This window comes from Silene latifolia, chromosome Y (genome assembly GCF_048544455.1).
Source record: "Silene latifolia isolate original U9 population chromosome Y, ASM4854445v1, whole genome shotgun sequence".
NCBI lineage: Eukaryota > Viridiplantae > Streptophyta > Magnoliopsida > Caryophyllales > Caryophyllaceae > Silene > Silene latifolia.
Window position 1 is genome coordinate 132,562,942 of NC_133538.1, and position 13,671 is coordinate 132,576,612.

The following is a 13,671-nucleotide window of genomic DNA, read 5'->3' on the forward strand; positions in this document are numbered from 1 at the left end:
ACAAAGGTGATGTCCAAGAGTGTTCCAATTATCGGGAAATTAAACTTATGAGTCATACAATGAAGTTATGGGAGCGGGTAATCGAGCAAAGGCTTAGGAGATATGTAGACATCTCGGAAAACCAATTTGGATTTATGCCCGGGAGATCGACTATGGATGCGATTTTTATCATGAGACAGTTGATGGAATACCATCGGGACAAGAAGAAGGATTTGCATATGGTTTTTATTGACTTGGAAAAGGCATATGATAGGGTACCAAGAGAAGTACTTTGGTGGGCTTTGGCGAGAAAGGGTGTGTCGCGAAAATATATTGACCTCATAAAGGACATGTATGAGGGGCTAGTGCAAGTGTTCGCACTAATGTTGGGAGAACGGAAGAATTTCCTATTACCATCGGGGTGCATCAAGGTTCCGCACTTAGTCCTTTTCTCTTTGCTATAGTTATGGATGAGTTGACAAGGGATATTGAGGACGACATCCCTTGGTGTATGATGTTTGTTGACGATATTGTGTTGATTGATGAGACAAAAGAGGGGGTGGAGAGAAAGTTGGAATTGTGGAGGCGGACTTTAGAGACTCGTGGGTTCAGTGAGCGGGAGTAAGGCGAGTATTTGAGGTGTCGGTTCACTAAGGTGGCGGGGTTGAGATCGACAGAGGCGGGGAGTATTATTTTCGATGGGAATGTTGTTGAGGGTTGGATTTCTTGGATATCTAGGATCTATTATTCAAAAAGATGGGGAGTTAGACGGAGATGTGGCTCGCAGAATTAAAGCGGGATGGTTGAAATGGAAGAGTGCTTCGGGGTTTCTATGCGATAAAGATATGCCCCAAAGATTAAAGGGAAAATTTTATCGCACGGCAATTAGGCTTGCCCTACTTTACGGCTCCGAGTGTTGGGCCGTGAAACATTGCCACATTCAAAAGATGAGTGTGGCGGAGATGCGCATGTTGAGGTGGATGTGCGGACATACAAGGAAAGATCGGCTAAGGAATGAGGTGATTAGGGAAAAGGTTAAAGTGGCGCCAATAGAGGACAAGATGATGGAAAACCGACTAAGATGGTTTGGCCATGTGAGAAGGAGACCTATGGGACGCACCGGATTAGAAGGTGGAGACTTGGAGAACGAGAAAAAAGGTCCCTAGAGGCGAGAGGAAGACCGAGACAGACATGGTTGAGAGTGATAGAGCATGATATGAGAGTTCTGGGGCTTGAGGAGAGTATGGTGACGGAGAGGGCACAATGGAGGGAAAGGATACATGTGGATTTTTAGTATTTGATGTTTTTTGATAGATTTAGTGCTTTTTTATTTATTTAATTTAAAGAAATTAATTTATTTATTTTTCTCCCCTTTATTACACACTTTTTCAACAACCACTTTCTTATAGATTTTACCTGGTTCATTCCGGATCCTTAACTCTATTTCGGTTTTTAAAAATCGTTTTAATCTTTTCTCTCGATTTAAATTTTAAGTTTTTATAAAAGAAAGACGGAATTCGATTTTAAAACCCCTAAGTTCACCTTGACTTTCCATTACATTTTCGTTCTCCCTTTTGTTTTTTATCTTCCCTTTTTTTATTCGCATTTTGAGGCGTGCGTGCACCCATGGACGGTTCGAAAGGATGATTCATGTCAGCCGACCCCAAATCATTTTGGGATTAAGGCTCTGATGTTGTTGTTGTTGTTGTAGTAGTACTGACAATGACCAATGTAATCATTCTCATAAACTCAAAGAATACTTAAGTACTACAATAATCAAGAGAACAAAAATATCGGCTAATAAGGGGATTGAAATACGAAAACAGAGAACAAGGCACTTATTTTCCTTTATCCCTCGTATAGTCATATAGCCACCACCTGCACAGACCACATTACACTTCGACTTAGGGAGCAAAAGCTGGCTGTACCGGTGATGATACCATAGAGGAGAGAGCGGTGCTAGGCAGGATGGATGGAAGTGATCGGAGCTTAGGAGACATGAGAAACAAAGCTTGGAAGTTACGTTAAGAGAAGAGTAAATTAATGGCTGTCGGAGGGGCTTGTGGTGGGAGGAGTGAGAGAGATAACTAGTGGAGGAATGTTGCTAGTGGTCGTTGTGGGGTTGGTCAGCCGTCTGTCATCAGCATAAAGTCAGCGTAGGGAAAAGAAAGGGTGGCTGGTGGTTGGAGGAGAGATGCCGATAGGGTTAAGGTTAGTGGAGGTTAAGGTTGGTGGATCGAGGTAGATTGGGCTATTAGGTTATATAATGAAACAAAATAAGAAACTAAAATACATTGAGTGTGGTATCACTTTTAATTATAGGTTTGCTAACAGGGTAATATGGCTATTTCACCTACAAAAACTTTCTTTAATAGGCAAAAAAAGAAATGGGAACAAAGTTAAGCACCATGGGTAGAACATTATTTATGGAAGGAGTACCTATTATGGTTGTTTTTGGTGGATTTTCTCTCGTCTGAAATCTCTACCCTTCTACTTGTTTTGATGAGGGAGATTTTTTTATGCTGCAATGTGTCTACCCTTTTGCTCGATACGATGTGATGTATTAACTACTTTCAGAGAAGTATCTGTGGGTTATCTTTTCAAATATACTTCTGTTCTTTGACGGTGGATCGCACTTGATTTCTTTTTTCCCGTCAATTTTTTGCTCATTATATAATAATTCCAGGAAATGTATAAGAAGGCAGCTGAATTTTGGGCTGAATTGCGTGTAGAATTACTGTCAGCTAGTACTTTTCTTCCTGATGAGAAACCTGCTTCCAGTCAGCTGTGGCGATTATATTGGGCCAGCCATCAGGTTTGGAGGCTCTATTTGCATAGCGTCTGATTTTTTTATTTCCAATACTTTCACATTTTACATTGGTTTTTTGGCTGTCTTATTTTGATGTTCATTACGGCTGCTACAGCGATTTTTCAGACACCTATGTATGTCAGCTAAAGTCCCAAAACTGGTAGAACTTGCTAAGCAAGCATTAATGGACTGTAAATGTGTTGTCATCGGCCTCCAGAGTACCGGTGAGGCACGTACTGAGGAAGCTATATCAAAATACGTGAGTAATTGTGTGGAGTTTTCTCCTGTTCAGCTGATTTACCACATTCATCCTTAAATTTAGTGTTCCCATTTGACTTTCGTGGTCCATTGATATCAACTTTGACCTTCTATTTTCTTGTAAAGAAACAATGGAATTTTGACATGTTTGATGTATCATATCAAAACATTTATAGGTCAAAGTCATTTGAACAACAAAGTCAATTGGGGACAATATTTGATGTGATGAACGGAGTATTTGTTAAATAAATAACTGAACTTCGTATATCTGTCTCGAATAGGGCCTTGAACTTGATGACTTCGTTTCTGGGCCTCGTGAGCTGTTGCTCAAATTTGTTGAAGAAAACTATCCTTTGCCTGAGAAGCCCGAACCACTTTCAGGTCCTGCTCTTTTACTGCTGCTTCACGCTTTATGTTTTCTGTGAGATTAGGCTTTTATTCTCTTAATAATTCGACAGGTGATGATGATGATGTAAAGGAGCTGCCTCGGAAGAGACGTTCAGCAGATCCTGATATTTCTTTTAAAGGAAGAGTTAGGAAAGTTGCCAAGTGGAAGGGTGAAAGTGATGACGAAAGCTATGAACAGTCTGAATGTGAGCATTTGAAACTGGTTTTTGTTCTCTTCTATATTTGTTAGATGTTAGAGTATCAACCTTAGACTTTTCTCATTGCAGTTTTTTTTTTTTTTTTGTTCGACTCAACCACTCAGTTGTGTTATTCTTTGTAGATATATTTAGAGTGCAAGTTGGCCTCTTTGAAGAACAAAAAACTTTTAAAATAATTCAGTGATGACCTTTCCTTTCTTTGATATGACCAATAACTCGAATTTTTTTATACTTTTTCCGTTGATCATTTTAGAAGTTGTAGTTCAATAAAGTCTGATTTCGTCTACTGTATGATTGTAGAGGGTATGGTGAAGTATATATGGTTTTGGGCCTTTGGAGGTCTTTGGATTGACATTCATCTGTCAAATCTTGGTGTAGACACCAAAAATTTTATGGTTTACAAATTGGCACGCCCGGTAGGATGAAATTTTTATAGTTTAGTAGCTTGGAGGGTAAAACAATAATAAAATATATTCTGTAGTATCTTAAGATATTATCACAATCTTTTTTGATAATTATCCCTAATACTAAAAATACCATAAATTAAATACGGAGTATATATAAAATTTTGGTGTCTATAAATGCATCTCGAGACTGGTTGTAAAGATTTTGATGTCGGCTGCAACTTTGTCTCGAAACTTGCTACTAAACTTGATTCCATCTCTAAGGGAACAAAATAGTAATTAAACCTGCAATAATAATTAAAGAGAACAAAATAATATGGAAAACAAGATTTTTATTTTATAACTGAAAGATTGAGGGTTACAATTTTCGGGGCTCTCTTGATTCCATCTCTAAGGGATTTATGGTTTTGATAGTACTACGGGGTCTTGTCGACTTAATCCCGTGGGGAAATGATGGGGTCTTTTTTGTGGCTTATTCCATCCTACCTACAATTTGGTAGTAGGAAGACGGGGTCGTTTATTTGAGACTTAATCCATCTATGCTCCCTTAAACCCTAAACACAACAACTGTATTTATAGTTCTAGTAGCTTGGAGGATAAGACTATGAAGAAATATTCTATAATATCTCGAGATATTATCACAATCTTTTTTTGATAATTATCTCAAGATACTAAAAAATACCATATAACAGTCAGACACAAAAATATAAAATTTTGGTGTCTACACTTGGCATTTGCTTTCTATAAAATCTTAACATAGTTTGGTAAAACCCTAGGACAGCTTAGTTCTGAAGCTGATAAAATGATTTATATTGGAATAGAATAAAACATGGTATTGAAAGAGGTGAAGACGGAATTTTGTTGAAAAGCTTCATTCCTGCAAGAAGTTGATCGTTACCCTCTTAAAGTTTTGGATAACAGGTGTAGAGTCTTCTTTGTAAGAACAATGGTTGATTTTTTTTTTTGATTTGATAAGAATGCTTCATGGTCGCATGAGGGCATTATAAGTTTAGTGTTTCCTCTCTATTTGCTTATGAATCACTCCTATGTCTACTTTTATTATAATAAACAGTTATCTTTATCTTTAAGAAAATAAATAGAACTTCGTATACTATAAATAAAAGCCTTATCCCTTGTCCTTGTCTGATAATATTGTCAATGTAATGACTCAGGGTCAGGGACTAGAAGAAAGGATAGAATTTGGAAATCATTTAAGAGTACTTCAATAAGATAGACAATATGACTTTTCAAAATAAAAAAATTGACTAGATAGGATTATATGAGAGTTTTAAAGTGTCATCCACCTCGCATCATGTACACGGGAATCACATTTAGAATTTCTTTTATGTTCATAGCGGTTACCCCCATTGTGTTTTTTTTTTTTCTTTTTTCTTTTTGATGGGTGCCACTATGATATCTTTTGTACATGGGTGCTCCCCCCATTGGTGTTTAATTAATACAATAATAATCTTAATTATTAACAAGAAAACATTAAGATAGGCAATATGAAGTTTTTACTGTAGTTCTGACAAAACCGCTTTGAGGAGGTGGCTGACATTGTGTCAAATCTGGTGAAAATAATTGAAGTATTGGTGATGTTGGAGTTAAAAGCTTTAATTCTGGTTATCTGTATTAGATTCACCAAGGAAACCCACACCTTTATTGTGCTTCAATATCTTTCCCATATTTATCAAAGTAGCTGTAGGTGTATAGCAGATCTGTGAGCTATCTTGGGTCAGTGCCCTTTCTTTGAAGCGACACATGTTGACAATTTTATTTTCAGGACAGTCAGGCACCGACTGCGCTTCTCTCTCTCTCTTTTTTTTTTTTTTTTTTTTTTTTCATTCAATGGCAATTCTTGATGGAATTTTCATTTTAATGAGCTCTTTGTGCAATGCACACTGCAATCTAAGTAACAAGATATTTCATCAAATGACTGCAAAGAACTCGGTAAAATGAAAATTGCGTCAAGAAAAAATGTAGTGTGAATACTAAGTTGGAATATTCTTCCGAGTTCAGTAGGATGAAATGGCCAAGATATCTTTCGGATGCAGTCATTTTGTTGGAGTACAAAAAATGTTAGGGACTGTTGAAAATAAAGTAAAATGAAAATGAAATTCTTGATGCAGTTTTCAACAATGTAATTGCAATACAGAGAATGTAGTCTTTGCTGATGTCAACGCTATTTTCAACTGAACTATTAACGTGAATGCTTGTTGGAAAGCTAAGATTCTAAACTTTATTTTGCAGCCCCCCCCAATAAAAAAAGAAAAACATTGTAATCTGAAAGATATTACTTGTCAATTTTGAGTCTTTGACCCACAAAAATGTGAAGATATTTTTTTGATCAGGAAATTCTTCCGGATTTGTATCAGGAAATTCTTTAGTATCCTCTTTTTTCAAATGTTAATAAAATGTGACCCCTTACCAGCCCTATTAATAATTGTCTTTATTTGATATGTGCAGCTGATGTTGATGATGAATCAATTGAATCTGATGACGAATTTCAGATTTGTGACATCTGCACTGGTGAAGAGGTAATGCCCTCTGAATTTGTTGGATGATATACAGTCTCTTTATGTTTACGAAGTTGCATTTTTGGATGCAGGATAGGAAAAAATTGCTCAGGTGTTCCTGCTGTGGTCAACTAGTTCATCCTTCTTGTTTAGACCCTCCTGTATTAGATATCGCTGAGGAGTGGACATGCATTTCATGCAAGCAAAAGACAGATGAGTATCTTCAAGCGAGACGTATCTATATTGAAGAACTCACAAAGAGGTTTTCTGATTGCTGCCTCACTCACTGTGATCTTATTCTATTGTTTCGGTAACGAAGTTGTTAAAAAGTATGAGGGCTTATTGGGGTTGCCGAAATACCCTTGAAAAAATATTCTATGTTCCTGTACTTTGTTGCATGTGGCACTTTGTTAAAATAGGCTTAAGAGCACCAATCACTTGTCCATTATTACAAACTCCCGTGAGTAAACTGTCTTTGTAAATTCTGATGTGTTTTGGTGTGGAATGCGCAGTCTGTCTTCAGTTTTTATAGTTGATGTTAAAAGCAGTTGGGAATAACAAACTACTAATAACAAAGCATTTTAGGTAACCCGATTAGTTTTTTTTCCCCCTTTCTTGTCTTATATATATAATTGGAAGAATCAAAGAAACTTCGAGATAAATGGTGGACATTTTTATAGTGTTTGATTAACATTTTGCATTAACAGATTCTGATCATACATTGTCAGAGTGGTGCTTGTAGTTTCTATTTCGCAAGTGATGGGATGCTCGAACTATTTACTAATGCTATCGTGATGATTTTATGATTTTTATATATTTACCCTTCTCCGCACATGTATCAGTCGTTGTGAACTTTATAGGCGCAAATTTTGATAGGTTAAGGGGCTAGGAATTGTCCAATAAACGTTCTCTTTATTCCTGTAGGTATGAAGGAGCTATTGGGCGGAAAATGAAAATCTTGGAAATTGTTCAGTCTATGGATCTTCCTAACAATCCATTAGATGATATTATTGATCAGGTGATGCCAATATTTTAGTCCACCCTCTTGCTATTGGTTTTTATCTTTGTTGCTGTGAGTTCTACTTCCTCCGTTCCATTGAGTTGTTTACGTATTCCATTTTTGGCCGTTCCACTTGATTGTTTACGTTTCTAATTTTGGATATGTTGTAAGCCGTGGAAAGACCAAGTTACCCTTATACTAATATGCTCATTAACTTCAATTCTGGCCCACCATTATTCATTCATACATGCCTTCACCCACCTTTCCTACCATCATGATGGCATTGCCCATCTTCTTGCTCACCTCAAGTCTCATCCGCACCACCACCTACACCACCTTCAGTACCACCAAAACAAGCCAACCCCACAACCAGTCTACCACCACCATTTTTTACTCCTATTACAGCCTCGCGACAACCGCACACCGACAACCCACCCAGGTATACCTTATTCACGTGACACATACAAGATCTCCGGAGGTGGCGGTGGTGGTTCGAAGTAATTAATGGGATCTAGCGTTCAGTGGTGATAAATCAATGGCTGACCAAGAAATCCATGTAGTGAGGGAGTAGGTGACATGATTTCATCGTTGGTGATGTCGTGATTCCGACGACTAAGAAATCAATGCCTGACTAAAAAATAAATGTGATCGTCCATGGAAAGAGTGAGTTAGAAGACGTGATTCTGTCGCCGGTGAGGTCGTGAGGCAGTCAACGAGGAATCCATTGCAAAGGATGAAGAGAGAGTGGAGTAGGTGAGGTGGGTTCGCCGGAGAAATCGACGGGCGGATGAGGATGTGGGGGTGGCGGTTGACTGTCGGACTTGGTGATGGAGCTTAATTATGATGTTGGTTGTGAAATCTGGTGAAGAGGAGAGTGTGTCAGTGGTAGGGGTGACTTTTTGGAGAAGGATAGAAAAGTAATTTGCTTGTTTAATGGCCTCTCTACCCCACAGATTTTGCCTTTTCTTAAAACTTGTGCAAAAAGCAAACTTAAACAATCAAATGGAACGGAGGAAGTATTAGTTATTTGTAAGTCTAAATTCTATAGCTGAAGTGATTATTATAACCTGGATGTTCTGTTGCCTAATTTGGATCTTGTAAGATGTGCATAAAATTCGTTGAGATGCAGTAGTGATAGAATTTTTGATCCTCTTATGGCGTTGGCTTATATGGCATATTGTTATAGTTTATCCTCAGCACTCAGCAGTTACCGGAAAAATAGTTTTGGCACAGTTCAAAATCTCTGCCGAGATGTATTGTATCGGTCAAGTTGTATCGGTTTTTCACTTTACCATCACGAGATATCGCCCGCGAAATTAACGAGAATTGTCCGATTCATCCGCGACAACTGATTAAGGACTGGTTATACCTCCACCGCGACTATGACCGATACCGAAATTTTGAACCATGAGTTTTGGTCTTTGTTACCATTTCCTCGAGTTGGTGTGTTTTGTTTGCTTATCAGTTTGCATGCCCATGGCTATTAACAGGCTTCCTTAAGAGTTAGCAAAAGCTTAACTGACTTGACCCAAATCGCTTGAACCCAACAATTTGGTGAATGAGAACTGACCCAACTCAAGCCAAACCAATAAACAATATAAACTGCTTTGTCGTGACCCGTTAAGAGCAAATATCAACCCAAGGTCAAATTTTGAAAGCAGTTTAGGTCGCATGGTAACGGTATCATGAAACGTGTTTCCCATGTCACGGCTCATCCATACTTCTCTACTGCCCTGTTACCTTATTAGAACCATTACTAGTAATCCATAAGGAACCAATTTTTCACCTTGGATGTAAATGTAGTAGTACTTACATGTAGCAGCAAAGAGAGCCCTTGACTCGAAATTCGAAAGTTGGCTATGACAAAAATGCTCTTGATTTTAACCATGCTCTCAGGCCCATACTGTGCTTCCTATGCACAATGCCAATTTTAATCGTCATCTCTCTCATGGTATATCAAACAAGAGCTAAGGATTTCATATGGTTCAAAATATCATTAATATCTATTGTGTGGATCTCTAGATATGATCGTTTTAGTGCGGATAAGTCAATACGGATCAGAGGAGGTCTTGTGTTCTCTCTGATTGTTATGCTCAGATATTGTATTTTAGAGCTGCGATGGCTACCATTCAAAAGCTATTAGTTAGCTTAGATCTCAATCTTTCCATCGACATATTGATTCGTCAAATTTCATTGAGTAGAGCCTGAGATATGATGCAATGAAGATAACCATTGTTGGTTCAGAGCTCCTAGGATTTGCACTAAGCTTTTAGACTGATTCCTTGACTGCCCCTTTTGTTTGTTTTGGGGCTCCTTTGCTTTGTATTGCTGCGTTAGCCTTGAGTAAACTCATGGTAATTGTGGTAACCCTTCTTGTCGCGAAACGTAAGTTTGACCCAAACCAAGCCTTATCTGACCTGGCACAAGAATTGACCAACTTAATTACCTATCTGGTAATGATCGATCTAAACTCTTAAGTGTCATGAGGATTGATCTAACCCAGCAAAGACCCGAGATGGACGCTAGTGGTACGGAAGGTTTATATGAACTCGAAAAAACCAAACGCGAACCAAACTTCTTCCTTTTTCGTAGCTAGATAACTAAAAACTTGTGAAGTCTTAACAAAGGTAGATTTAGCTCATTTGGTAAAGTTTTTTGTAATCCTGCATTGGCTTCGATAAGTTACATTATATTTGACATCCCAATAAATGTTTTCTAAGTGATTTGCAACCGGTACTCAATGATAATACCATGCTCTAGGGAGGGACCCAATACACAAAGATAAAGCTGATGTATAACGTTTTGAATTTAGCTAGGAATAATGAATTTTGAGTTGCAGAGTACGGAGTAGGAGGAACTAATTTTGGGGGATAACGGGTTTGAGTAATATTTTTTTCCTACTTAATTTGATTCCTTTTGTTTGCTCAAACCTTTTTTTTTTCTTACTGAATCTCTTATTTTATTCATCTTTTTGTGCTAGTTTTTTCTTTCAAATTCATATACTTATTTCTCTCATTTAATTCTCTATGCAACTGTTTTTCAAAGGTTCTCACAGTTTTATGTCATTCTTTTGCCTTTTTACACGCTTTATTTTTCTTTTCTTTTACTTATATGGACTATCACTATTTTACCTTAATGTTAGCCAGCCACAAATCATTTTGGGTCCAAGGTTTTGTTGTATTTGTTGTTCCCTCATTTCCATGTTCTAATTAGCACAGATTTTTTTGGGAAAATAATAATAAATAATGGCGATTTCTGCTGCTAATAATGCTAGTCTATGTCTAATTTAGTTTATTCTAGCAGCTTGGAGGACCAGATAATGTTGCAGAAATAACAGGAAGGCGAGGCATGCTGGTTAGGGCTTCTTGTGGTAAAGGTGTCACTTATCAGGCTCGTAATACGTAAGTTTAGGCTTGATGTTTTTCATTTTATGGTGTTCCTCTTGTGCTCTATTTATCTCAAGAAGAATACTCCTTGGCCAGGAGTAACTTTCTGTTTATTACCTGTGGTGCTTGAAGAGCCTATTCAATCAAAATAGTAACTTTTTTGGATTGGATGGGGAGGAGGAAAAGAACCCCTCGGTGTGGGGGTGGGGGAAGCAAATTACAAGCCCTCTTTGACTTATGATTCATACTGTTTCTCGAAGTGAGCGAGTTCATGCTTGAAGCTATAATTTTTTCCCCTTGAAATCAAGACCACCGTTGTGCTACACCGCTGTCAATTGTTTGATATGTGTTACGATCGATCTTATTCTTAGTTTGATCGTCGGGCAGAGAGTGTTGCATTTGATGTTTGCTAGAAATCAGAAATCTGCAGTGTTAGTTCTAGCTAGATAAAGATGCTTGTGCTACATGTTGCAAATTTTGTGGATGCATTTATAGTGCCATTACTACTGCAATTATTTTCAGTTATTTATGTACTATAGGAAAGAGATTACAATGGAGATGGTTAATATGCACGAGAAGCAGTTGTTTATGGATGGTAAGAAGTTTGTGGCTATCATATCCGAAGCTGGATCAGCTGGAGTCTCTCTGCAAGCTGATAGAAGGGCTATAAATCAGGTAACAGATAAAATTTGACGGATAATTTTCTTAGGTTTTAGCAAAGTCCTGCACCTCATATGAAATGAAGCTTTTGCAACTGTTTTAAGTTTTTCTTATTTATTACTCTCCCTGGTTCTAAAGGACTTACCACTTAGACATGGACACAAAGATAATGGAGAGGATAAATAATGATGTGACAAGTGGGTTGCTTTGGTGAAAATTAACAATGATTCACCTTTTAAATGAGAAATCTGAACAATACTGGAGTGAGAATTCAAGCGAACCCAAACTTTTGAATTTAAGATGTAAAGAGCAAGTCTTAGTGAAACAATCGAAAATGAAAAAAAGTGACAAGTCTTTTGGAATTGGACCGGGGGTATTTTTTTGCATTACATTTTCGCTCTCCCTTTGTTTTTCATTTTCCCTTTTCTATTCGCATTTTGAGGTGTGCGTTCACCCATGGAAGGTTCTAAAGGATGATTCATGTCAGCCGACGCCAAATCATTTTGGGATTAAGGCTCTGATGTTGTTGTTGTATATGACACTTTCCATATTTCCAATGGAGCCAAAGACTCATTACTCTTTGGTTATGGATTATAATGGAATAAATCAAAATGACTCACTATAGTGGCTGTGCTTCTTTCTTTTGTAAAGTGGCGGTCCTTCGATGCAGTTCTCGACGCAATTTTCATCTTGGGTCATTTGGAAACAGCCTCTTTGTGTTGCTAACACAAGGGTAAGGCTGCGTACATCCGATCCCCCCCTTACCCCGCAATTTGCGGGAGCCATTGAGGCACTAGGGTAATGTTGTTGTTGTTGTATATGACACTTTCCAATTTGAGTTTTTCATGTACTAATCCTATCCTTTTGCTGTAAATAACTGTTACATCAGAGGAGGAGGGTTCACTTAACTTTAGAGCTCCCATGGAGTGCTGATAGAGCCATTCAGCAGTTTGGACGGACCCATCGGTCTAACCAAGCTTCTGCTCCTGAATACAGGCGAGTCATCTGCAACTATTCTTCACGTTATGTGTTGGCCATAGGTTAAGATTATTATATGCTTCAAAAATATCAAAAGCGAGTTCAGAAGGTACAATTTTCAACATGACTTTTTTTTGTTTGATCATAATTGTGCTTAGAATCCTAGGTCATATGAGAAACTGATGCTAGCCACACCACACTATAACAATAGAATAACAAGAAAGTGATGAGTCAGCCCAATCTCATAACATGGCTACGACGCTACGCTTAAACAGCAGAATAAAATCAGCAATCCCTCCGTCTCCAGGATCCAGTCCTGGCGGTTTGATTTGAGACCCATCGTGTCGTAGATGGATTTCCCTAAGAAAAGAGTGAAAAAGTTGGAAATAAATCAGTAAAAGTCCCAATAGTTGAGCTGGTTCGTTCCCATTGGAAAAGCCGCAAGCTTCTTAGCTTATTTTTTTTAAAGAGACAAAAGTCAAATAAGTAAAAGATAAGCGAAAAGAGAGTTAGAAAATTTGAAAGAAAAGATTTTCTTGGTATTTGAATGCTCCTGTGACCCTGTCACATTATGTAACACCCGTTATGTAAAAGAAGTCCATGCCGCTGGCTGTGTATATCATCCCAAAATACTTCAATATTTTGGCCGTGATTCAACTGATATTCCATTATATTAAAATTACTTGATTGATATTACCGCCACTTTTTTTAGACGACGATTTGAAAAATGTGTATTTGCAAATGTTGGACGTATTTGTGAAAAAAGAGGGCATAACTGCATAAGAGAGAGCAGATAAACTACAAAAGTACTAGGATTGAAAATCAACTGAAATTTGAGATCTTAAGACTGTAAAATTATGAGTGGCTGCAACTGGTTGTTACATCCTCAGTACTCCCGTTAATTTCATGACCATTATCTCTGCCTTGTTTGATACCATAGTGTAATACCATGATGGGCACACATCCACTGTAACATATGCATTTGCACCACATCCAGTATTTAAACATGGCAGTGTACTATGGCTGTACACTCATTGCCATATAATAACAGTGAAGGCCTATTGCCTCACATTAGA

The 13,671-nt window shown here is 37.8% G+C and overlaps 1 protein-coding gene across 2 annotated transcripts in view; it reads left to right on the forward strand.

Moving 5' to 3' along the window:
* LOC141633090 (protein FORGETTER 1-like) overlaps positions 1–13,671 on the forward strand; it is a 61,949-nt gene that overhangs the window by 25,376 nt on the left and 22,902 nt on the right. For both annotated transcript variants that reach the window (XM_074445575.1, XM_074445576.1), the window contains exons 11-20: positions 2,666–2,794; positions 2,904–3,047; positions 3,328–3,427; positions 3,505–3,639; positions 6,522–6,592; positions 6,664–6,833; positions 7,496–7,589; positions 10,875–10,972; positions 11,497–11,632; positions 12,507–12,613. In XM_074445575.1, the coding sequence (XP_074301676.1) occupies positions 2,666–2,794; positions 2,904–3,047; positions 3,328–3,427; positions 3,505–3,639; positions 6,522–6,592; positions 6,664–6,833; positions 7,496–7,589; positions 10,875–10,972; positions 11,497–11,632; positions 12,507–12,613 (1,184 nt within the window). The remainder of the gene's footprint in view (positions 1–2,665; positions 2,795–2,903; positions 3,048–3,327; positions 3,428–3,504; positions 3,640–6,521; positions 6,593–6,663; positions 6,834–7,495; positions 7,590–10,874; positions 10,973–11,496; positions 11,633–12,506; positions 12,614–13,671) is intronic.